Source organism: Leptodactylus fuscus, chromosome 1 (assembly GCF_031893055.1).
Source record: "Leptodactylus fuscus isolate aLepFus1 chromosome 1, aLepFus1.hap2, whole genome shotgun sequence".
Taxonomy (NCBI): Eukaryota; Metazoa; Chordata; class Amphibia; order Anura; family Leptodactylidae; genus Leptodactylus; species Leptodactylus fuscus.
Window position 1 is genome coordinate 205436602 of NC_134265.1, and position 27376 is coordinate 205463977.

At 44.6% G+C, this 27376-nt stretch overlaps 2 protein-coding genes across 2 annotated transcripts in view; one reads left to right on the forward strand and one right to left on the reverse strand.

Annotated features, from left to right (window-relative positions):
• Positions 1–21557, reverse strand: part of PCSK4 (proprotein convertase subtilisin/kexin type 4) — a 38412-nt gene extending 16855 nt beyond the window's left edge. The window contains 10 exon segments of the mRNA XM_075280826.1: positions 1618–1830; positions 3186–3358; positions 3436–3524; positions 10632–10708; positions 11182–11310; positions 14663–14758; positions 16545–16649; positions 20451–20621; positions 20623–20657; positions 21512–21557. Of these exon segments, the coding sequence (XP_075136927.1) occupies positions 1618–1830; positions 3186–3358; positions 3436–3524; positions 10632–10708; positions 11182–11310; positions 14663–14758; positions 16545–16649; positions 20451–20621; positions 20623–20657; positions 21512–21557 (1134 nt within the window).
• The window catches only part of C1H19orf25 (chromosome 1 C19orf25 homolog), a 245185-nt gene that overhangs the window by 191389 nt on the left and 26420 nt on the right, over positions 1–27376 (forward strand). The window lies entirely within an intron of this gene.

Genomic DNA, 27376 nt, shown 5'->3' on the forward strand with positions numbered 1-27376 from the left:
AACACAACATGTACTGTATATACTTGAGAATAAGCCAGAGTATAAACCTGAATATAAGCCGAGGCCCCGAATTTTACCACAAAAAAACTCGGAAGACTTATTGACTCGAGTATAAGCCGAGAGGGGGAAATCCACCATTGCAGATAAAAAGTCTAATCGTTTGCATTGCAGCTTAGTAACTCCATGTGCCTCATAGTAATAACAGTTAACCCCATCATGTCCCTCACATTAACCCCCTGTGTGCCTCACATAAGAGTTACTGATATGTGGAGCATATTGAGGTAATAATTAGGTATCTTCATAATTAAGGTCTTTATTAGTACCCCCATGTGTCTCACATATTAGTGGCCCTTAATGGAGGACACAGGGGTTAATATGACGGACATGATGGGGTTAACTGCTATTAATTGAGTTACTGAAACTAAATTAATAACCCCAAATGTCTGACATTACTAGGAATAGTAACTCCAGCAGGTACTTGTGTGTTTTACTTTCACTTTACTGTAGCTTCCTCTCCTCCATACGACAGACTTCTTCTATAAGACACAATGAATCCTGCACATAATGGCCACTGACTTATCTGAAGATGTTACATTCTAGTGGCTACAGGACCTTTGAAGACATCACAATCACATAACCTACATGACAAGCCAATCACAGAGCATTAGCACTAAAGGACCACCCTCTTTGTTTAATTTATGCAGGTCCTTCAGGTCTCTGTGCTCCGTGGACCCTGACTTGAGTATAAGCCGAAAGGGGCTTTTTCAGCATAAAAACTATGCTGAAAAAGTTGGCTTATGCTTAAGTATATACGGTACTTTGAAATAGTATATAATAATATATTTCATGCTTCAAAAAAAAAAAAAAATAAATCATAAAAGAGAAAGGATAATGTTACTTAATTGCTATGATATCCCTTCCGATATCCCTTTATTAAGATTGATGGTTGCTAAGGCCCGGTTCACATCTGCGTTCGGTATTCCATTCGGGGAGTTCGCTTGGAGACCATCCCGAACGCATTAAAAAGTGGTTCGTTAAGAAACCACACGGACCCCATAGATTATAATGGTGTCCGTGTGTTTTCTTTGCAGTGTCCGCACTTATCATGCAAAGAGAAAAGTGCTGTTTGCAGTACATTTCTCTCCGCATGACTTGTGCAGACACCGAGTGGAAACCCCACGCACCCCATTATATAAGAGGAGACGGCAAGCAAACTGCTGAAACTGAGAGATGGGAAAACCCCTTTAAAGGGATTGTCCAGGATAATTACATTTTTTTTCTTGCTAGGCCAGTGAAGGTCATAAAAAACAAAAAAAAACAACAAAAAAAAAACAAAAAAAACAAAAAAAAAAAAACATACTCCCCTGTACCGGTGCTCCAGTGTCTACCAGCATGTTCCAGTCCTGCTGCTCCATTCTTTGGTTGAAGTCTCTGCAGCACGTGGCCACTGATGCCAGTCAAGGGCCAAAGGAAAGGGTCACGGGACGTCACAATGAAACGTGGACTTCCAGCAAAACAAGACTGAGCAATACGGAGCATCAGGAATGGACACTGGAGAACCGTGGACAGAAGAGTTTGAATTTTTTTTTCATCTGCCTAATACAAATTTTTTCTTACAATTTTTCTGTTCTTCATGTTGCCACTGCTGAAAGTGGTAGTAAGTATCGATGAACAAGCCTCACTATACCATGGGACTTCTCCATTTTCTGTTGTACTGCCAACTGATAAAGTGAAGATACTGTTGGTATAACCATCACAGTTACAGTTATCATAATGCAAGCCACCATTTCCTGATGCCCAAACAAAAATTGAGCCAAGGCCAACACGCCCCTAGAGTGGAAGAAAGCAAAAAGAAAGAGGCTGAAGCGTATCAATATAATGTAGACTTTGGAGAATGGATATAGTCATGTACCATCTTGTAAAGAATTTAAGAAATGCTTACAAGTTTGAATACCCCTGCATGCATTTGTAAAATGTATACTATTTTTGGAAAATTGGAGTAAGTCCTGCAAAATCTAAGTAGGCATAAACTACCTGTGAAAACAGGAGAGGAGGAAGGAAACTGAGGGACCATAAACAGCTTGGGGGAATTCATCATTACAGCTATACAACTTTTATGGTGTAAGAAAGTTACTTAACAGTTATTTGTAGCTATTTAAAATAACTTGCAACTTAAAAGGTGGTTTCACATGAAAGAGACTACAATTGTCTACAAATATACCATATATAAATTTGTAGACAATTAAAATATGAAACATTTTTGCAAAAATAGATAATTAAAAATGTTGCAATTTTAAAGATTTACTCTAACCATCTTATTGGCGACAGTCCTTTGAATTGATTGGTTGCCAATGGATAAGACCATGAATGAAGAAACTTTCTATTGTTTTGTCAGAAACTCAGCCATGACCTCCTTAGGGCTAGTTTATACGGAGTTTTTTGGCAGCAGATTTTGACGCGGAATCCGCCTGTCAAAACGGTTCCCATTGACTTCAATGTGAGCCGCTCGCTTCTTTTTACCGCATTCGGGCCTAATCCAGAGCGGAATGCCACGACTGGATGCTGGTACACTGCATCTGTATTTCGTCACGGCTAGCCGCGTAGTATGTTCACATGCGGAATCCATTTTACTGGATTCCTTACTGTGGCAGGATTATCCAGCAGAGACACTACATGTATGAGAAGATAACCCAGCCACAATAAGATGCTAGGTGTCTGATCACAGAAAGTTTCGGATTAGAGAAAGTCTTTAAAACTCTGCAAAATTTTTATTTATATTTGCAAATGTTTAACTTTTATGTTCAATTTTATTATATGCTTAAGTTAATGGGAAAACACCTTTAAATAGTCACAAGTTACATTTTTTTTTTTACATTCTATAGTGGAAATACACATGAGTGGCCAGCGCTTCATACACTTCTATGGAGTCTACAGGAATGCAAACTCAGAAAGCCCCATAGAAGTAAATGGAGTGCTGTTTTTTTTCAGGCACACTAGCGCTTCATTCAAATGTTGGACACAAGGAGACTTTGGGCCCCCATTCTTCTGATCACTGGAAAAAATGTACATAGTGCAATACAGTAGCAAGAGCTCAGGTTGCTTCAAAGAATACAAATAAAAAAAAGTCCGTAGATGTAAAGAGTATAAAGAAATAAATCAGGAAGACACTATTTTGCATAGCTCACATTTACTATTCCCTTATAGAAAGCCTCTGTAGCCAGTGTGCCTGGTCCATCCACAGTTTTTCCATCATCTTCTGGTCCCCAGCTGGCACTGTAGATATGTATGTATTGTGAATTCAGACTTAAAGACCGAGCTTCTACAATATCCGTAATCAATCCATCAAGCATCCGCACCCCTATTGAAAGGATATATTTATGAGTACTGCTGTCAGCACAAAGTAGACATTGTCCTCTCAGGTCCTTCATACTTTACCTCCTATCTTTGCATTGTATGCAATACCAACACCACATAAATCATTGTTAGCAGATGCAGCCACCTCGCCCGCACACCGTGTGCCATGACTAGAATCCGAGTAAACCACCATAAAAAACAAAACAAAACACTGTTACACGGACACATTGATGATGCGAACTGCTCAACTTCACAAATTTTCATCTAGTCATTTCTTAGCAATGGCAGTGGCCAATGACTGAACAATTTTGTGACTAAAGGTATTGCCTTTACAAACCAGCAGGATTTCAGACCACACGCAGCAAAAGAACCCTGTGGATGTGACTCTAGGTTCATAGTTGCGCTGCACTCTCTGTCGTTCAAATCCGCCATGGGACCAGAACAACGGAGAGGCCGTCCACTAAAACTGCAGTTACCGGCAGACCCCATAGACTTTAATGTATACTGAAACCAGCAGAGAGAAAAGTCGTCCTCTTATAGAGACTCCAACACAGATGTGAACGAAGCCTTACTTAGATTTAATAGAATGGTTTCAGGTTTTTCAAGGCTGAACTTGCAGCAATGTTTAGATTACAAATACAGGAATGCTGAACATTTGGTACAGATTTCTTTGGCCATGGTCACATACAGTCCTATGAAAAAGTTTGGGCACCCCTATTAATCTTAATCATTTTTAGTTCTAAATATTTTGGTGTTTGCAACAGCCATTTCAGTTTGATATATCTAATAACTGATGGACACAGTAATATTTCAGGATTGAAATGAGGTTTATTGTACTAACAGAAAATGTGCAATATGCATTAAACCAAAATTTGACCGATGCAAAAGTATGGACACCTCAACAGAAAAGTGACATTAATATTTAGTAGATCCTCCTTTTGCAAAGATAACAGCCTCTAGTCGCTTCCTGTAGCTTTAATCAGTTCCTGGATCCTGGATGAAGGTATTTTGGACCATTCCTCTTTACAAAACAAGTTCAGTTAAGTTTCATGGTCGCCGAGCACGGACAGCCCGCTCTCAAATCATCCCACAGATGTTCAATGATATTCAGGTCTGGGGACTGGGATGGCCATTCCAGAACATTGTAATTGTTCCTCTGCATGAATGCCTGAGTCGATTTGGAGCGGTGTCTTGCTGAAATATCCATCCCCGCGTAACTTCAACTTGGTCACTGATTCTTGAACATTATTCTCAAGAATCTGCTGATACTGAGTGGAATCCATGCGACCTTCAACTTTAACAAGATTCCCAGTGCCGGCATTGGCCACACAGCCCCAAAGCATGATGGAACCTCCACCAAATTTTACAGTGGGTAGCAAGTATTTTTCTTGGAATGCTGTTTTTTTGGATGCCATGCATAACGCCTTTTTGTATGACCAAACAACTCAATCTTTGTTTCATCAGTCCACAGGACCTTCTTCCAAAATGAAGCTGGCTTGTCCAAATGTACTTTTGCATACCTCAGGCGACTCTGTTTGTGGCGTGCTTGCAGAAACAGCTTCTTTCTCATCACTCCCCCATACAGCTTCTCCTTGTGCAAAGTGCGCTGTATTGTTGACCGATGCACAGTGACACCATCTGCAGCAAGATGATGCTGCAGCTCTTTGGAGGTGGTCTGTGGATTGTCCTTGACTGTTCTCACCATTCTTCTTCTCTGCCTTTCTGATATTTTTCTTGGCCTGCCACTTCTGGGCTTAACAAGAACTGTCCCTGTGGTCTTCCATTTCCTTACTATGTTCCTCACAGTGGAAACTGACAGGTTAAATATCTGAGAAAATTTTTATTATCCTTCCCCTGAACAACTATGTTGAACAATCTTTGTTTTCAGATCATTTGAGAGCGGGCTGTCCATGCTCGGAGACCATCAAACTTAAGTGAACTTGAATTGTTTTGTAAAGAGGAATGGTCCAAAATACCTTCATCCAGGATCCAGGAACTGATTAAAAGCTACAGGAAGCGACTAGAGGCTGTTATCTTTGCAAAAGGAGGATCTACTAAATATTAATGTCACTTTTCTGTTGAGGTGCCCATACTTTTGCACCGGTCAAATTTTGGTTTAATGCATAGTGCGCATTTTCTGTTAGTACAATAAACCTCATTTCAATCCTGAAATATTACTATGTCCATCAGTTATTAGATATATCAAACTGAAATGGCTGTTGCAAACACCAAAATATTTAGAACTAAAAATTATTAAGATTAATAGGGGTGCCCAAACTTTTTCATAGGACTGTATAACTTCATTCACAATGGAAGACATAATGCTATGCTTAATCTGTTGAATGACAATCCCAGAATTTCTGACACAGATAAAGGGAGTCTGTTAGCAGGAATATCACAATTAAAGTAATGACAGTACCTTGTAGTGCTCTTTATACACGTTCCCCATGTGTTTGCAATTCAGTATTGCAACTTAATTATCCAGAAAACTGTTTTACTCATATGCAAATTAGGTGATAATGGCTTTAGGGGCATTTCTCATCTTTCCTGGGCTGTAGATTACCTCCCCAAGAACGTAACTAGCAAAGAATGGGCCCCATAGCAAATTTTTGACATGGCTTCCCCCACCCTACAAAGCATAGCGTCACCTTTCCTGGTCCCCACACAGTATGATGCACCATTTACACATACATACTATACATAGTGGTTCCTTCACACATCATAATGTCTCATAGTGGCTCCTTCACATAGTATGTCCCATGGTGGCCTCCACACGGCATAATGTGCAATAGGGGCAACGCGATGGCTCAGTGGTTAGCACTACAGCCTTGCAGCGCTGGAGTCCCAGGTTTGAATCCTGCCAGGAACAACATCTGTAAGAAGTTTGTATGTTCTCCCCATGTTTGTGTGGATTTCCTCCCGTTCTATAAAGATGAGATGAGTGAGCAGTGAAATGTTCGAAGTTCGATATTCGATTTGAGTAGTCCCTCAAAACTCGACTGTTCGAACGAATATCGAACCCCATTATAGTCTATGGGGAAAAAATACTTATTTAGGAGGAAACCAATATTCGACTGAGGAGGATCACCAAGTCCACTATGACACCTCAGGAAATGATGCCAATACCTCTGGAATGCAACTGGGACAGTAGGGGAAGCATGTCTGGGGGTATATAACACGCCAAAGTCCCTGTATTTACCCCACTATCACAGCCTAACAACTACACACTTTCCACACTCAATACAACCTCTATGGAAAGTTCAAAAATACCTGGAAACCTTCTTTCCTCCCTAATAGTATGGACAGAAACCCAAATTTTAAGCTAAAGAAACATTAGCATGCGCTCATCATAATCCTTGACTTGATAGCTGCGTTAAGCAGGGTACCACACTAACCAGGCCCAAGCACCAGGAATAGGTGTTACAATGGCTAGCGGATAATGCTTACAGCTCCTTATCCACCAGCCAGTCAGCCACTGCCTCAAGTCCTCTTCCTTGCACAAGAGTCTGGCCCACCTTCCTCCCAACATGCCCATCTTCCCAGGACAGTCATCCCACATTTCCCCCATCCCAGGAGATGTTTTCAGGTCCTTTAACTGTCCCTCACTCTGTCCAACCACTTCACCAATCCCAGGAGCTACCACACCACTTTGTGTGTCCTGATGCATGAACACTGGAGCCTCTGCCATTTCCTGGCAATTTTGTGGTTGTGGACCAGCAACTCGTCCTCAGTGACGCCAGTGCTGGCGCTGCAGTCCAGGTCACCAGCCAAGTCACCTCCGCCTCTGACACTTTTCCTGCCACTGCTCCTTTTGCCTGCACCATCATGCGCTTCTTCCCAGCAACTCCCCATCTCCCAGGCCTTTCATCACAGGCAGAAGTACAGTGCAACCCACCCACATGCCCAAGGCTTCAACGGCCTCATCTTAAAACTGCTGGCCCAGGAGATGTTGCCGTCCCAGCCTGTGGAGACTCAGGCCTTCTGCAACCTGCTGGCAGGTGCGGCACCTCGCTATGAAGCACCTAGCCACCACTACCTCTGTTGGTGTGCCGTCCTCGCCTAGCGCCACCACGTGTCCCCTAACATAAGTCAGGCCCCGAGTTCCGCGCTTTACTGTAAGGACCACTGACACATGGCCAAGCACCTGCTGTCAGGGATACTGCTTCTCTGTAATGACAGGCCAGGTGAATGTAGTTGTGGATGGGTCCGGGGTTCAAACTGGGGTGACCTATCTCCTCTCCCAGCCCAAAATTCATGGCAGGGGTTGACTGAAAAGCTACTCTGCTGCAACCTCGACCACACCTGCAACCTGTATGTGCTTCAGCACTGGGGTGTGGAGACGACAGCAGGTCGTGCTGAATCGCCTCAGCTTGACTGACAGAAAACACACTTTCCCCGAGGTTAGGGATGCCATCCTTAATGCGACGGCAATGTGGTTTTCACCGCCGCACCTGGGACCAGGCATGTTTGTGTATGTGATAATGGCGAAACCTGGTATCAGATCTGGAGCCTGCCAGACTCAAACACGGTCCACGTTTTCAACTAGTAGGTGCAATGGTTCTTTGAAACCTACACCATTGTGCCGGATATACTGGTGAAAGTGCGGCCATTTTCCTAAGTGAAAAGTAGCCTCTGCTAGGCTAAAAACATTCAGAGCACACTCCTGTCATCTTCGCACCGTTGGCTGACGGAGGAAAACGAGGGGGATGAAGTAGCATTTCATGACACTGTCCCACCCGAGGCTTGAGGGTGAAGTTCAGTGCATCCCATTGCTTGTAAATGTAAAATGGAGAGTGACCCTTACAGTTGGGAGCAGCAAAGTCATGCCAAGTAACACACTGGCACACATGGCTGATTTCATGTTGGGTTGCTTTTCAAGAGACAAAGGCATACTTCACATCATGGAGAGCAAACAATGCTGGATTTTTGCAATCCTCGACCCCCGGTATAAGTAAAAAATCTGGTCCTTTGTTCTGGTAGGGGAGAGGAAAAAAAAAAATAAAAAATTGATTGGCACAAGCAACTGGTGCAGAATATGATGGAAATGTTTCCGTAAACCCTCGCGGGCGGCAGAGAGTAGATTTCCCCCATGAGGCTAACATCTGGTCCACAACCACCAGGGGAACACTCTCCAAGGTCTGGTACACATTAATGCCCCCCCTCCCCCCGTCCAAACTACTGCCACTGAGGGGCCTAGTGTCATCAGGAAGGAAAAGTATAGGCACATGTTGCGTGAGTACATGACCAACCACAGCCCTGTCCTCTCCGATCCCTCTGCGCCTTACACGTATTGGGTGTAGAAGTTGGACCTGTGGCCCTTGGGGTGAGTGTACATAGCCTGATAATTGCTGTGTATCCAACTTTGGCGTTTGGGGGTACACACCGTGCAAAGCTGGGTTGGGCATATATAGCCTGACAATTGCTGTGCATCCCAGTTAGGTTTTGTGGGTACTCACCGTGGAAAGCTGGGTGAGGCATACATAGCCTGACAATTGCTGTGTATCCCACTTAGTTTTGGTGGGGTACACACTGTTGAAACATGGATTAAGCGTATATAGGGTATATAGGCTGACAAGTGATGCGTTTCCCACTTAGTTTTTTTGGGGGGGGGGTACACACTGTTGAAACCTGGATTAAGCATATATAGGCTGACAATTTCAGTGTATCCCACTTAGTTTATTTCACAGCGTGTAAAACTGAGCGGATATAGCCTGGCTTAATTGCTGTGTATCCTACTTTGGTGTTTGTGGGTACACAAAGCTGGATTGAGCGTCTCCCTGCAGTGTAGCTCTTAAAAGAGCTGTTGTTCTTCTTCTTCTTTTGATTTCTTGCCTAGCAGAATCTAAAACCTATCTAGCCCTCAGCAGATGTCTGTCTAACTAAGTGCAGGCCGCAAATGAATTGGAGATGACGTCGCCTGTTCTTATGAATCAGAGGTCACATGTCCTCAGCAGCCAATGTCTTTTTCCTAGTTTTTTTTCAAAGCCTCTGATGTCGTAGTTCCTATCCCACCTCCCCTGGGGCTCGCAATCTGCATTAAAAAAAATTCAATATAATGTGCAATAGTGGCACCTCCACAAAGCATAATGTCTCATAGTGGCATATATGGTGTTCATTGCAAATGTTGCAAAAAAATATAATCCAAATTTTAGGGGGGGGGGGGTTCCCCCACAAACTATTGTACTCTGGGGGGGGGTTTAAGACCTCAGAGTTTAATGGATGGAGGCCCAGGGGAGGTAGGAAACAAAAAGTGTTAACTTTCCTGGGCTCTGGAGTGACTGCCAGCTGTCTTTGGCCCTCTTCAGATGTGGTTTACGCTCTAAAAATAAATGATACTCAAATACTGTGTCAGGGACCAGTGAGAGAGCAATATACTGTGTGAAGAATCAATGAAAGCTGCCTCACACAGTGTTATGCTCTAAGGGGCATTTTATTGTTTGAGTGCCACAAAGTATTTTGAGGGAAATACTAAGTGAGCATAATGTTGTGTGGATACAATACTGTGTAGGAGGACACCACAGGGGCAGTATGGTGGACATTATAAAGTGTGTGGGTCAGTAAAAGGACTTTATACTATTTGACCAATAAGTAGAACAGCAGGGCATCCCTCAATGATAGGGGTATGCTCAAAGTAGACACTGCGCTGGAGCCGACTGATGTAAATTCTGAATCTTTATTGAAGACACGTATTAACACAACTGGTACCAGTAAGTGAGCTAGGTGTGCACGTCCATCAGATAGATCCTCCAAGCTCTATGGAACCAAATGACTCTCGGTTATTAGGATCCTCTTCTTTAATCGTGTATCACTTGAGAAAGGGGATTGTTAGCCCTGAAACGCTAGTGGAAGTGTTGTGTTAATACATGTCTTCAATAAAGATTAAGAATTTACATCAGTCGGCTCCAGCGAGGTCTACTTTGGGCATACCCCTATCACGGAGGGACGCCCTGCTGGTCTACTTATTGGTCTTATCTTCTTCCTCCCCAGTCCCGGGGTGACAAGTCCACTGCTGTGGACTATAAACCCGACTAATATAGGGACAGTTTCCCTACATAGAGACTCCCCTAATGAACCGGACCAACACTACATTGACCTGCTTGGTGCACATTTAATTTGCCTTCACTTTATACTATTTGATGGGCACTAAGAGCATAGCAATGGTGAAAGATTAACTTTAATATGTGCTGGGTAGGGTTAGATGGATGGAGAGTAGAGCATGGTGTAGCTTTGCACAATTAAAACTGCATCCAAAAAATGCATGCAGTTTTGATGCCTACCGGTTTTCATCAGATGGATTATATCGAGGCTGTGGATCAGGGTCATGATCATTAAAATCATAGCTTGCTAAAGGATCCTGAAGACAACAAAAATCAAGTTATTGATATAATTTTGAAGTGTTAATTAACCAGGATATTTTTAAAGGGAGTCTGTCAGCAGCAAGTTATAAATCTAATCCCAGGACCCGGGAGAGGTAATTCAACAGTTTTCAAATATGCCTCTATTGTTTAGCTTTGTAGCCTCATTTTACGTGTAAATCATGGAAATGTTTTATTCATATGCAAATGAGACGAAACATTCTTTGAGGCACGCCATAGCTAGCCTGGGCTTCAGTCTCGGCTTTTGATTCCTAGATTAAACACTCCCCCCCGCCCCTCAATTATACAGATTAACAAAAAAATGTGACTTCACAGCTAAATAACAGAGATTTTTGGAAACTCTAGAATCACCATTGCAATGTACTGTGAATAGTTTTATAATGAATTTATTGCTGACAGACTCCTTTTAAATGAAAATGTTTCCTCTCAAATGTACATAAATAGAGCTTACAAAATTATCTTCCAAGTCAGGATGATCTCTTTCAATTCCATCATCTAGGATGGTCACCACCACACCATGTCCAGAGAAGCCATGACCCCAGGCAGACAGCACATTCAAGTCTGGGCTAACATCATTGTTCTGAAAGGCAGTTTAATAAATGAGTTGTTTTGCGTTTAGTGGCTATATACAGCATTTGTCAATGAAGTTTAGCAGGCATTTACTGGAATACAGTTTGTCCGCATTTTTTACCTTTACCTGGCACACTGCCACAATATTTAAAGAGGACCTTTCACCACTTTTGGGCACATGCAGTGTTATATACTGCTGGAAAGCTGACAGTGCGCTGAATTCAGCGCACTGTCAGCTTTCCCGATCCGTGCCCGGTGTAAAGAGCTTACGGTGCCGGTACCGTAGTGCTCTATGGTCAGAAGGGCGTTTCTGACCATTAGCCAGAGACATCCTTCTGCCTCGCGGTGCCTATCGCGCTGTACTGTGGAGCCGGGAGGAACGCCCCCCTCCCTCTCCTGATAATGCTAGTCTATGGACGAGCACTGTGAGCAGAGGGAGGGGGGAGTTCCTCCTCGCTCCACAGCACAGCGCGATAGGCGCCGCGAGGCAGAAGGACGTCTCTGGCTAATGGTCAGAAACGCCCTTCTGACTATAGAGCACTACAGTACCGGCATCGTAAGCTCTTTACACCAGGCACGGATCGGGAAAGCTGACAGTGCGCTGAATTCAGCGCACTGTCAGCTTTCCAGCAGTATATAACACTGCATGTGCCCAAAAGTGGTGAAAGGTCCTCTTTAAAGCCTACTTAATGCTACACATGCTGAGATCAGTTTAGGGTGGAAAACCCACTATAGTTTCTGTTGCTGAAAAGTTAAATTAAAATCCTTGTAAAATCTTAGACTGACATATGCAAATTTACTTTAAGTAGTCGTAGAGGCAGCTTTATCTAGTTACCACACTAAATCGTATCGTCTGAGACCAGAAGGGTAGGGTATCAGGTTGACGTCAAACAATGAGGGACATCTCTGTCACTGCACAGGGTGTGATTTAGGATGTAGGACACAAAAGGGACAGAGCGCAATTGGGTTTTTGGAGAGCAGAATTTACTGCAATCATTTTCAGGTGTAATTTTGAATAGTGCAGCAGGGAAAGCAAGTAGGATGCTTAGCTATATAGGAAGACATATTGAGGTGGCTTAAAGAGGACCTTTCACCACTTTTGGGCACATGCAGTGTTATATACTGCCAGAAAGCCGACAGTGCGCCCGGTGTAAAGAGCTTACGGTGCCGGTACCGTAGTGCTCTATGGTCAGAAGGGCGTTTCTGACCATTAGCCAGAGACGTCCTTCTGCCTCGCGGCGCCAATCGCGCTGTGCTGTGGAGCGAGGAGGAACTCCCCCCTCCCTCTGCTCACAGTGCTCGTCCATAGACTAGCATTATCAGGAGAGGGAGGGGGGCGTTCCTCCCGGCTCCACAGTACAGCGCGATAGGCACCGCGAGGCAGAAGGATGTCTCTGGCTAATGGTCAGAAACGCCCTTCTGACCATAGAGCACTACGGTACCGGCACTGTAAGCTCTTTACACCGGGCACAGATAGGGAAAGCCGACAGTGCGCTGAAATCAGCGCACTGTCGGCTTTCTGGCAGTATATAACACTGAATGTGCCCAAAAGTGGTGAAAGGTCCTCTTTAAAGAACTTAGGTGGACGTTTCATGTCCTCATGCATATGCGGTTTTATATACCGCTAGAAAGCCAGCTTTCTCGTTATGTGCCCTGGGAATAGAGATATCGGTGCCATTAATTTCGGCACCAATATCTCTTCACCGTCAGAAGAGATTAGAGACATTAGTGTTCCTTAACACCCAGCGATGACGCTAGACAGTAAGACCCACCCTGCTAACAGTGGGGAGATATCAGTGCTGAAACTAACATCACCGATATCTCCTGCACCCAGACACACACTGGGAAAGCTGACTGTGTTGAATTCAGTGCACTGTCAGCTTTGTAGCGGTATATAATACCATGGGTGTGAGAGAACCTGAAAGATACTCTTTAAGCATGCTTGGGATAAACATGTCTGTCCTAAGATAAAATGGTAATAATATAATGGCAGACTAGATGGACCATGTAGTCTTATTTGTGCCATCATTTAAACTCATGTTTAAAGGATATAAAGTTTCCAAGTTAGCAAAATCAGAACACCTCTATAAGGTTTACATAATAAAGAAAAAACGTACCATAAATGATTTTGATACGTGAAGACTGCTATCAAGTCTCATTACTCATGTATGTTGTAGTCTTATTTGATATGTAAACATAGCATAAGGAGCTTGAAGAATTGTTATGAGCAAATAAATCTTATTCTTGATTTAAAAAAAATAAATAAATTCTATTGCTACAACAATAAATTATTCACCAAACAAAAGCAAATATCAGCCCCAGGTTTCTAACGTATGTGTGGTTCAGGGCAGATCTGGAGTAGGCCTCAGCCCAGGCTCATTACAGACCCATAAAAGGCTGTGGAGCCTGCAGTTCATGGTAGTTCCATGAGGTGAAAGGAGGTGTGTGGTTCTGTCTTGTAACCCTGAATCTGGTGAGACAATATTGCTCCTGTTTCGGTCATGTGGCTGGAAGTAAGCCACATGTAGAGTCAGGTTAACTTACTGTTTTGTGCCTGAAGTCAAGGTTTATTCATTTTCCTGGTTGTTTGTTTTTTGTTTTTTTTATAAATAAACCAGTTTGCTGCACGTTTTGTGTCCCCACTTTTTTCAGCACAACTGTATATCAATGTTTTTGTCCTGGACAAGGACCTAAAGCTCCCCCAGTTTGCCTGCAAGGCTTCTGCAATTTGAGAACATACACTTTAACTTCCCATCCAAGATCACACATTTATTTCCATAAATTTGCATTCTTGAAGTTTTATGGCCTGATATATGTATACTGGTCAGCCGTAATAAATAGATCTCCTTATCAACTATTGAAATTCGTCACCACAATCCATTTTTCCATCCAGCATGATAGCCTGTGCCAGTTGTTAGACTCCTTTTAAAGCAATATTCTCGTCTCATGATGTGATGAAATATTACAAGAATAAAAGGGGCAACGTCATTAGTTTAAAAATGTAACCCCTTCTATGTATTTACATGTACAGAAGAACTCCCGGTCATCTGCTGTATAGGGAACTGTAGCAAGGCCTTATTCAAGCCAGTGGAGCAGTGCTGAAATTCCCTGTCCAGAGACTGATCGACTAATGCTGTTGTTCAGGAAAAAAAAACAAAAAACTAAAGAACTAAACTAGTGCAGCAGACCCTTCACTTCACAAGAGAATAGCCCTTAAAATAAAGCATGGCTAGTGTCACAAAAAAGATGTACAATTGCTTATAACCCAAACCAGTGGCGAGTTCCAAAGCAATAACCATTTATATTACGATAACATGACTAAAGTTGACTGTTAAATGACTACCTTAAACAGATTTGCTTACCATGTACCATTGCTTTTGGAACAAGGGATCTGTGGGCACCACATTGATCTGTCTTTTTGTCCTTTTCTTAACAGTCTGCTGCTCAAACCAATGCACCTGGTGGTTACAGGAAAACTTTTGAAACTGCAGCTAAATATCCAGGTCATGCTCATAACATAAGCCTCAACAAAAGGAGATTAATAACTTGTTTGTGCTCTTGTTAATAATACCTAGCATAAAGAAGGCCCATAGTTGCTGGAACTAAGGCGTTTCTTGTATAGATATAAAGGAAAGTATATACATGTTGCCATATCTGGTCAATCATAGTTAGGCAGGAAGGTGGTAGAGGAGCCTATACTGAAAATACTATAGTACTATTCCCTGCACCAGTTCACTCAACTATGCAGGCTGAGAGCAATGGAGTCTGATACATCCATATATAAGGGAGCCTATCTCCGCCATCTCACCACCCATAATTACCAGTACTTTACGATAGAGAATGAAAAAAAAGAAAAAGAAAAATTACCTCTAATCCCCGCTCTTTTCCTATTTATCCCATGTACCTCCACACATCCAGTAGCCATAATCTTTTTATTCAACAATGACATAGCTCATATATATTGGAGAGAGGGAGATTAACAACCCTCCTGGACCAGTTTTCTGGTGTCAAAAATGTTCTTTTATTGGAGTGATCTGAAGTGGGTGAGGAACTGCGCTTACATGGAAAGTGTTATATACGTTATACCCAAAACCTATACCAGCTAGCATCTGAATTAGTCTTCAGTTTCTGGCACAAGGATGGCTCAAAATGCCCCGCAATTAAGGGTTAGTTCACACGTCGGCCGTCCACGCGGGTTTTGACACAGAGAGAGACGTGGTGAGCCACATCTCTCTCTGGTCAAAACCCGCCTGCCACGACCATCGCGGTCGCGGCTTTCCCCTCCTATGTCGGCTCAAATGAATGAGCCGACATAGGAGGGTGCTACCGCTAGGCGGAAGCCACGACCCAGCGCGCTGTGGTTTCCGCCTGAAGATAGGACATGTCGCTTCTTTTCTCCGCTAGCAGCAGCCCGCCGCTAGCGGAAAAAAGAAGCCTGGCGGTCTGCATAGACCACCATTGTAAAGGGGCGGATTTTGAAGCGAAATCCGCCCCTTTGCCCATGTGTGAACGAGCCCTAAGAGTGGCGTGTCTCCTAATAATTATGGAGCATATGACAGCAGCAGGGTTAAGACCATCATAATATATCCCATCCTCATTTTAGTGTTTTATGAAAAAACGCAGAAGAGAGGAAATTAGGCTATTTACTCAACAGAAATAGTGGGGCAGATTTCACATGGTAGTATTCTGGTCAATGTTTTATGTCAGTATTTATAAGCTGAAACCTACACAAAGAAAAGCTATTGGTCAGATTTGTATTGGTTTCCAAAATACTAATAGTGCTGTGAGAAAATGACCTAAGAATAGGGCAAAACTGCAGAATTCCCATCAAATCAATTCTGCACGGTGTCCCTCTGCAAGCCACAGTGCATACCATGCAAAATCGGGTGGTTTTTTTGCTGTTGCTCACATGCAAGTTTCCCTGTGGGTCATATGGTAGGTCATATAGGAAACGTGATTGCTTATCATGCTCACTGGACTGCTAAACAATACATTGTACATAGTCACAGTGAGATGATGCTTTCAAGGAACAGGAAACACTAGATTGTAAACCCTTGCAGGCAGGACCCTCTAATCCACTGTACCAGTTGGTCACTGTCAGTATTGTACTTGTTATGTGTGTTTTGTATGTAAACCCTAAAATCTACAGCATCACGGAATTAATGGAGCTGTATAAGTAAATACCGTAGTAATAACTTGAGTAGGACAAGGGGGTGCAATGTTACAATGATTCATCCAAACTACCTGAGGTTCTTTTTTAAATTGTACTTGTCTACCCCAGTGAGGACTTAGAGATCTTGTCTGCACTCCTCGATGCTGCAAATGGTAGAAATGACTGCCAAATATGATCTGTATAAAAAAAACAACATGAGTTCATTGCTTACATTACGATAAGCATCATCAAAGCTTCCACTATAAATTCCTAATATCTGCAGAACCACAACCAATATTAGACCACATTCACACACCAAGAATCTGCATTAAAGGGGCTCTATCACTAGGAAAAGTCATTTTTAACTAATATCACCTTTACATAGCCTTTAGAAAGTCTATTCCACACCTACCTTTAATATGTAGATTGCCTCAGTGGTTTCTGAATAAGTCCGTTTTTATTCATATGCTAATTAGACTGGTGCACAATAGATCGTGCACTCCTCTCCTATTGTTTTCTATGGGAGACTGCTGCTGATGATGACTCAGCTTCCTGTTTGCCTCACACACATAGGAGATAATAGAAGAGAGGAGGCTGCTGGGAACTTCCTGTACTGGCTGAAAGCTCATTAGCATATTAATAAAAAGTGACTTATTCAGAGACCATTGAGGCAATTTACATACTAAAGGTAGGTGTGGAATAGACTTTCTAAAGCCTGTGTAAGCATGTGATTAGTTAAAAATGACTTTTCCCAGTGATAGAGCCCCTTTAAGGTACAGTAGAATTTCTTTAACTACTAGCATCAATGAGATTTTACTGATTTAAAGGAGTACATGCTTGTTATGTTACTGCCTCAAAAACTTCTCCAAAAACCAGCGCTATACTGCCTCCCTTCCTTTTCAGTAAGAGGCAGAGACGGGCGCCACGTTGATTGGGTTGATGAGGCCAACCACAAGAGCAAACCAAGGCCAAAAATCTGAGGATTCCACATGGCCAATTTTTGGAAAGGATTTTGAGACAGAGGATGGTCTTAAAACCCTCTCCAAAAGCCACTGTGTGAACAAACCTTCAGAGTCAAGGATGGCACAGCAAGCTTTGGGGAAGGCTTTCCTAATCTCAATACATGGCATAGTCACACACAATGTGGGACTAGCCTGAAAACCTGCATTATATATCTTGTACCTACAATGTACCTTGCTGCAGAAGTTGGGAGCCACTTCTACAAGAAATATGCAATCTTTGAACCCCACATAAGAAAGCAGATGCTATAGTGAGCCCATCATGAAAGCAGATGATATAGTGAGCCCATCATGAAAGCAGATGATATAGGGAGCCCATCATGAAAGCAGATGATATAAGTAGCCCATCGAGACAGCAGATGATATAGGGAGCCCATCGTGACAGCAGATGATATAGGTAGCCCATCGAGACAGCAGATGATATAGGTAGCTCATCGAGACAGCAGATGATATAGGGAGCCCATCGAGACAGCAGATTATATAGGGAGCCCATCGAGACAGCAGATGATATAGGGAGCCCATCGAGACAGCAGATGATATAGGGAGCCCATCGAGACAGCAGATGATATAGGGAGCCCATCGAGACAGCAGATGATATAGGGAGCCCATCGAGACAGCAGATGATATAGGGAGCCCATCACGACAGCAGATGATATAGGGAGCCCATCACGACAGCAGATCATATAGGGAGCCCATCACGAAAGCAGATGATATAGGGAGCCCATCACGACAGCAGATGATATAGGGAGCCCATCATGACAGCAGATCATATAGGGAGCCCATCATGAAAGCAGATGATATAGGGAGCCCATCGTGAAAGCAGATGATATAGGGAGCCCATCGTGAAAGCAGATGCTATAGGGAGCCCATCATGACAGCAGATGATATAGGGAGCCCATCGAGACAGCAGATGATATAGGGAGCCCATCGAGACAGCAGATGATATAGGGAGCCCATCGAGACAGCAGATGATATAGGGAGCCCATCGAGACAGCAGATGATATAGGTAGCCCATCGAGACAGCAGATGATATAGGGAGCCCATCGAGACAGCAGATGATATAGGGAGCCCATCATGACAGCAGATCATATAGGGAGCCCATCATGAAAGCAGATGATATAGGGAGCCCATCATGACAGCAGATGATATAGGGAGCCCATCATGAAAGCAGATGATATAGGGAGCCCATCATGACAGCAGATGATATAGGGAGCCCATCATGAAAGCAGATGATATAGGGAGCCCATCATGAAAGCAGATGATATAGGGAGCCCATCATGAAAGCAGATGATATAGGGAGCCCATCATGACAGCAGATGATATAGGGAGCCCATCATGAAAGCAGAGGATATAGGGATTCCATCATGAAAGCAGATGATATAGGGAGCCCATCATGAAAGCAGATGATATAGGGATTCCATCATGAAAGCAGATGATATAGGGAGCCCATCATGAAAGCAGAGGATATAGGGAGCCCATCATGAAAGCAGATGATATAGGGAGCCCATCATGAAAGCAGATGATATAGGGAGCCCATCATGAAAGCAGATGATATAGGGAGCCCATCATGACAGCAGATGATATAGGGAGCCCATCATGAAAGCAGATGATATAGGGAGCCCATCATGAAAGCAGATGATATAGGGAGCCCATCATGACAGCAGATGATATAGGGAGCCCATCATGAAAGCAGATGATATAGGGAGCCCATCATGACAGCAGATGATATAGGGAGCCCATCATGACAGCAGATGATATAGGGAGCCCATCATGAAAGCAGATGATATAGGGAGCCCATCATGAAAGCAGATGATATAGGGAGCCCATCATGAAAGCAGAGGATATAGGGATTCCATCATGAAAGCAGATGATATAGGGAGCCCATCATGAAAGCAGATGATATAGGGAGCCCATCATGAAAGCAGAGGATATAGGGAGCCCATCATGACAGCAGAGGATATAGGGAGCCCATCATGACAGCAGATGATATAGGGAGCCCATCATGACAGCAGATGATATAGGGAGCCCATCGAGACAGCAGATGATATAGGGAGCCCATCGAGACAGCAGATGATATAGGGAGCCCATCGAGACAGCAGATGATATAGGGAGCCCATCGAGACAGCAGATGATATAGGGAGCCCATCGAGACAGCAGATGATATAGGGAGCCCATCACGACAGCAGATGATATAGGGAGCCCATCGAGACAGCAGATGATATAGGGAGCCCATCACGACAGCAGATGATATAGGGAGCCCATCACGACAGCAGATGATATAGGGAGCCCATCATGAAAGCAGATGATATAGGGAGCCCATCATGACAGCAGATGATATAGGGAGCCCATCATGAAAGCAGATGATATAGGGAGCCCATCATGACAGCAGATGATATAGGGAGCCCATCATGAAAGCAGATGATATAGGGAGCCCATCATGACAGCAGATGATATAGGGAGCCCATCATGACAGCAGATGATATAGGGAGCCCATCATGACAGCAGATGATATAGGGAGCCCATCATGACAGCCACCAGGAAGTAGAATATTGCCACAGCTTCGTATGAATACTGCCTTCTATGACCCACTGGCAGCTTTAGGTTGTGTGAGGCGGAGTGCGGTGCGCCATTGCTTCCCATAACTGTAGTGGACATTCACCAGCCTGAAGTGACATGAAGGACTAGATAAGTCATATTACAGCATTTCATGATGCCATCCCTGCCCAGACCACTCACCATTACACCATGTCCACTCCAACTACAGAATGCATTTCATCAAATGAACGCAAAGGAAACTGGAGCTGTTGCCCATAGCAACCAAGTACCCTGCTGCCTTTTTCAGTATTTCTATCAGAAATATCATTGGTTACTATGGGCAATGCCCTCGCTTAACTGCATGCCTATACCTCAGGCTGTGAAGCATATGGCGATCCCTCACTGCCGTTACGACAGCGCCTCCACCTGGCCGTTTCCATTCACCTGCCCTATATTGATGAAGCCAAACTTTCTGGCTATTCTGTCCGCCTCCTCGGGACCTGCGGGCACTTTCACCGCCCAGCTGTTCGTGTATACCCGCAGTGCCAGCACACAGGGCAGGCAAACCAGCAGGAGCCCGGCTGCGCCCCCTCCGGCACGCAACATGTTCATACTGCCCGCTACTCCCCTGAACAGGCGGGACGCCGAGTCCTGAGGGGTCAGAGGTCAGGCTGTACACGAGGATTCTGGGAATTGAGATGCAGCGACCAGGACATGTGATACTATGTGGGAGCAGATGAGGGGGACATTGGGACACCGGCACTTATAAGACTGTGTCATATTGGTCAGCTAGGGGTATATTTAGGAGCATTCCTCATTCCACTCAGCTTTTTCAGACTGAAAGGGGACACTTGGTGACAATGAAACATTTGTTTGTATATCTATATGGGTGTATAGGTTTCTATTAAATTATTGTATAAACATTGTAAGGCTAAGGCCCCACATAGTGAACCACAACCGAAAAGTGCTGCGGAAAAAAACATGGTGGAACGCTTCATGACTATTCCCACAGCACTTTCTACATAAAGTTTAAAGTGTTTTCCTCTGTGGACTCTTTGTGCCTATTACACCTATACAGAAAACGCCAACATTTCCATAAGTACAATTGACATCCTGCGATTTACAAAAATACTCAGACAGACTACAAATCATACGCAGAACTGCAATACGTAAAACTGCAGCCACACTTTGTATGATAAGGATAAGTTCACATAGATTTTTTGGTCAGGATTTTGCCGCAGAATCCGTGTCAAAATCCGCCTCCAAAAAGCGCCTCACAATAGATTCCTATATAATCCGCTAGCGTTTTTTTCCCTGCTAGGAGTCCGCCTGAAAAAAAACAACGGGAGTCAATGGGAGGCTGAAAAACCGCTAGCATTTTTTGATGCTGATTTTGCAAAAATCAATTCAAAAACCGCTAGTGGAAAAAAAAAAGCTAGCAGAACCCATTGAAATCAATGGGAGGCTTGTTTTTCAGCGTGGAAACTTCCACACCAAATCCTCACCATTTTCCTCCATGTGAATGGACCCTGACAAGGCTCCGGCTTTCATGCCAACGTGACGTCAGCCCTAGAGCTTGTTCCAGGTGCCGGCGATCACCAGCAAAATGGCGATGCCCATACGTTGCCGGGAAAATGGTGCCTCGGTCAGCTTTGACTGAGGCGCCAGAAGGGTTAATGCCCACAATCAGTGCGGGCACCGACCGAGGGCATTAGCACATGGTGTCTGCTGTATGATACACATGGCGGCCGCCATAGTTAAACAGCCGGCATCCGCCGTACTACCGATACTGGTAGTATGGTGGATGTCGGGAAGGGGTTAAATCTGACTGATGCAGAATTTTGGGATGGTACAGCAGCAATCTCCCACAGCAATTCCTGCACCACTTGTACAGCAGGGACGGTATTGCAGCTTGTGACCACCAGAGGGAGCACATGCTTTCAAACAGGTATGTCTTACTTTTGGAGGTGCCTAAGAGTGCCTTCACATGGAGCTACGCTCCGTGCATTTTGTCCATTTAAGGGAGCCTTCACACAGAGTTACGCTGCGCTCATTCTGAACGTAAAAACACGTTCAGAATGAGCTTGTAAAAAGCAGCTCCCATTGACTTGAATGGGAGCCAGCATATGTGCGCTACCCATTGAAATCAATGGGAGGCCTTTTTGGTACTTTTCCCTTATCGGGCCAGCATCGCAGTTCAGCATCAGCATCGGGACATGCTGAACTGCTGACTGCTGGCCCGATGCTGGCTGGCACTGGAGCTGTGTATAAAGGAGCAGCGGATCACAGGATGCCAGAGAGGGGCGCCCAGACCCTGCCCTCACTCGCGGTGCGGAGAGGATGGTGGAGCCCGGCCTGGTGTGAGTGGTGTGCCACCGTGACAGATGCTGTGTGTGTGACGTCCGGCTTCACCGTGTCCTCCAGGCACTGGGACGTGCAGCCTGGCCGCTGACAAGCTTGTGCTCACCGACAATCACCGCAATCCCCAAGTCAACCCACGTCCTGACCCCGTCGGGACGTGGGTTGACTTGGTGATTGTCGGTGAGCACAAGCTTGTGAAGCCGGACGTCACCCCCTGATGCTGCAGCCGCAGTGACACGCACACAGCATCTGTCACAGTGGCACACTGCTCACACCAGGCCGGGCTCCACCATTTTCTCCGCTCCGCGAGTGAGGACAGAGTCTGGGCGCCCCTCTCTGGCATCCTTTGATCCGCTGCTCCTTTATACACAGCTCCAGTGCCAGCCAGCATCGGGCCAGTAGTCAGCAGTTCAGCATGTGCCGATGCTGATGCTGAACTGCGATGCTGGCCCTATAAGGGAAAAGTACGAAAAAGGCCTCCCATTGATTTCAATGGGTAGCGCATGTATGCCGGCTCCCATTCAAGTCAATGGGAGCTGCTTTTTACGCGCTCATTCTGAACGTGTTTTTACGTTCAGAATGAGCGCAGCGTAACTGTGTGTGAAGGCTCCCTTACACGTGTAAAAATACACGTGTAAAATGTAGTAAGCCATTGAGTTCAATGGCTTACGGGCATATTTTTCTCGTGTATTTTTGCGCGTGTAATTTTGTGGATGTAAAATACGCGCATAAGCCATTGAACTCAATGGCTTACTACATTTTACACGTGTATTTTTACACATGTAAAATGGACAAAATGCACGGAGCGTAACTCCGTGTGAAAGCACCCTTATATTAGGCAATTCAACAAAACCTCTGCAATGTCTTACTTTTGGGAGATAACTTATTTCCGGGGAAACACGATATATATATATATATATATATATATATATATATATATTTATTTTTAATTTATTAGACCTCCTAGGGGGGTCTTGAACTGCAGGGGGTCTGCAAATTACCAGTGCTTCTATTGCAGTTTGCAGAGAGCAGCCCGCAATAGAAAGAAATTACGGATAGGGCTAGAAGCCTTCACAAGGCGGGTATTAGCGCCAAGTGTCTGCTGTATAATACAGTAGACACCCGTCGGCTATGGCTGCTGTTCCGCTCCTGATTTCCCGATTTCTTGATGTCCAGAGCTAAGAGAGAAACAGGTTTACAATGACAATTAGTCCAGTGGACAATATTGTAAAGTTTTCTGACATTATCAGAAGTCTGTTTGCTGAGAATAAATCCTACTTGATCAGAATGGTATCAATTGAGAGGAAGGTATCAATTTCTAATCTGGTGGCAAGGATAGAAAAAAATAATTTAATATCTAAATTTAGGAGCAAAATGGGTCTACAGCTGGCGGGATTAGTGGCGTAACAGTAATGGACACACTAAGCATGTCTTCGGGGAACTTTCCAACCTGCAGAACGTGATTATCTGGAGGAGGTGTGGAGAAAGGATAGCTTTGAATTTCTTATAATATAAGGAAGTGAAGCCATCAAGCCTTGGGGCTTTCTCATTTTTAAGGTCATCTATAGTAGCGTCCGATTGTTCCGTAGTTACTGGACCATTCAGGGAAGCTGCTTGAGAGAGGGAGACTGAGGGAGTGGAGGAAATAGTCTATCTCCGAGAGGAAGGCCATAGAGGGAGCAGAACAAAGTTTCTGGTGGGATTGGGAGTAGTTAGGATTAGAGATCAAAGTACCGTCGGGTTCCAGTTTTAGATAGGGGCCTTTTTTTTTTTTTTTTTTTAAAAATAGACTGTTACATGCTGGAGTAACCCCAGCAGGTAATGGGCCCTATTTACTTACTGCTCCCCGTTCCTGCTCATGCCGATCTCTGCTCTCCCTTCCATTTCTGCCCGTCAGGGCATCCCATGCATCCCAGTGACATTATATGGGATGCACAGGGCCCCCAGAGGACAGAAGGGGAAGTGGAGGTGGCCTTGAGCAGGAGTGGGGATCAGTTAGTAAGACCGCTGGCCAGCATTAAGAGTATTTGTTGGGCGAACACCAGCAAATACTTCTATTATTAGACTCTGGGGTGTCTTCACACTCCAGATTATAGAGTTCGGAGGCCCAGGGGAGGTGAGTGAACATAAAAACCAGTGTAAGGGCGGGTTCACATCTGCGCCCGTGTGCGCTTTAGCCAATCCAGCTGGGTTTCCGTCTTCTGCCCTGAGAAACTGGACAGGAGACGGAAACCTGGCAGCCAGTTTTCAAACCCATTCACTTGAACCGCCCTTAGGGGAGGTTCACACCTGCGTCTGGTCTCCACTTTCAGGATTCCGTCTTCTGCCCGAGTAACTGGACAGGAGGTGGAAACCGGCATTCAGTTTTTAAATATGAACGTGAGCGTCTTTTGCCTCTCCACGGCGAAACAGTTTTTTTTAACCGGACACAAAGTCAGACATGCAAGACTTTTGCCGCTATTGAACATTATACTGTGTCAAGGGTCCCCTATATGGCATTGTAAATATTAGAGAATAAAAATACCTATGAATAAAATAACTTTTATTCACATATTAAAAAGGAGAGAAAACGGACAAAAAAAAAACATGATATGCAATCAAAAAAAGGTTTATGTGTTTCAGAGCACATGGCTTCTTAATTATAGCTTATTGTACTGCACAACTACCAGAATCTTAAATTTAGGGAAAAAATCTTTGTTTCTTAAGTGTTTTTTTTGTTACTACTCATATATACAGTTGGGAGACAAGGGCGTATGGTTTCTTTTTATTTTTTTCACATCACCCAGCCTAATTTAAAAAGAAAAATTATCCTTGACAACCCCTTCAAGCATTTTTATTGTTGCATCTCATATATACAGTCTTGCACCCTGTGCTAATTAAAAAAAAACAAAAAAAACAAACAAACTATTATTTAAGGGTTATTTTCTCTGTTCACCCAATACACCCACCACCCCCGGAAGAAGGCTGCGCCGAAACGCGCGTTGGGGTTAGGTGTTCCTCTCCGCTTCTGATCCTGTATTCACAGTCATTATGGGTATGTGCATTATTCACTACTTCTCATGTTTTGGCAGTTATCACTAGATATATTGCATGATCACTTCATGTTATTATGACTATTGGCTCATTTATATCAATTTACCATTGTCTCACACTGCTTCAGTACTAGCTATTTGCTCTCTTTACTACTTGTCATGTTCATCTGTAATCTATCACATTCTTAGCCTGTTACTGTATTTGCAGTTACATTGAGTTATTACTATTTTGTGGACAGCATGTGTTAGCTACATTAGGATATACTGCCATTCCTTTATGTCGTTCTTTACATTTACTATTTGCTATACCCTAGCACATGATACTTACATTGTGGATCAGTCTGGTGTAGGTTCCCCTTTGTCTGTTGGTGGATACCTCTCTCTATTTTATATAAATTTTCCATAATAAAGATACTTGTATTTTATTTTTTCATATGTTGAGCTTTCCTTCAGTTTTTTCCTTGTTTGTTAGTTTCACCCAATACACAGAGTGACGGCATGTGCTAATCAGAAAAAAAAAAGAAAATTGTGTCTTAAGTGGTTTTTTGTTGCTGTTCATATATATAGTCTGCGGTAATCTAAAACTCTGTATTATGTAAGGGTTTTTTTTTGTGCTCTGCTCACCCAATACCAGTGGTGGATCCAGGGTTTGCGGGGCCCTGGGCAATTGACTTTGGTGGGGCCCTACGCACAGCGCGCCGCAGCAAATTAGGCCCCGCCCACTTTTATGTTGACTCCGCCCATTCTCATTCATTTTTCATGTGATTCCACACAGTATAATCCTCCTACAGTCACCCGTAAATTATATGTCCCCCCCTTCCATCTCTCCCCATTTTCATATACACCCTTCATCTACCCCTAGTTTCATGTCCCCCCCTCTATCTCTGTCCCCAGTTTCATGCCATTCTCCCCCTTTATCTGCCCACAGTTTCATGTCCCCCCCCGTCTCTGCCCCAGTGTCATGCCGTTCTCCCCCCTTCATCTGCCCCAATGTCATGCCATTCTCCCCCCCTTCATCTGCCCCAGTGTCATGCCATCCCCCCTTCATCTGCCCCAGTATCATGCCATTCTCCCCCCTTCATCTGCCTCAGTGTCATGCCGTTCTCCCCCCCTTCATTTGCCACAGTGTCAAGCTGTTCTCCCCCCCTCCATCTGCCCCAGTGTCATGCCGTTCTCCCCCCCTTCATCTGCCCCATTGTCATGCCGTTCTCCCCCCCTTCATCTGCCCCAGTGTCATGCCGTTCTCCCCCCCTCCATCTGCCCCAGTGTCATGCTGTTCTCCCCCCCCCTTCATCTGCCCCAGTGTCATGCCGTTCTCCCCCCCTTCATCTGCCCCAGTGTCATGCCGTTCTCCCCCCCCTCCATCTGCCCCAGTGTCATGCCGTTCTCCCCCCCTTCATCTGCCCCAGTGTCATGCTGTTCTCCCCCCCTCCATCTGCCCCAGTGTCATGCTGTTCTCCCCCCCCTCCATCTGCCCCTGTGTCATGCCGTTCTCCCCCCTCCATCTGCCCCAGTGTCATGCTGTTCTCCCCCCCTCCATCTGCCCCAGTGTCATGCTGTTCTCCCCCCTTCATCTGCCCCATTGTCATGCCGTTCTCCCCCCTTCATCTGCCCCAGTGTCATGCTGTTCTCCCCCCCTCCATCTGCCCCAGTGTCATGCCGTTCTCCCCCCTTCATCTGCCCCAGTGTCATGCTGTTCTCCCCCCCCTCCATCTGCCCCAGTGTCATGCCGTTCTCCCCCCTTCATCTGCCCCAGTGTCATGCTGTTCTCCCCCCCTCCATCTGCCCCAGTGTCATGCTGTTCTCCCCCCTTCATCTGCCCCAGTGTCATGCCGTTCTCCCCCCTTCATCTGCCCCAGTGTCATGCTGTTCTCCCCCCTCCATCTGCCCCAGTGTCATGCCGTTCTCCCCCCTTCATCTGCCCCAGTGTCATGCTGTTCTCCCCCCCTCCATCTGCCCCAGTGTCATGCTGTTCTC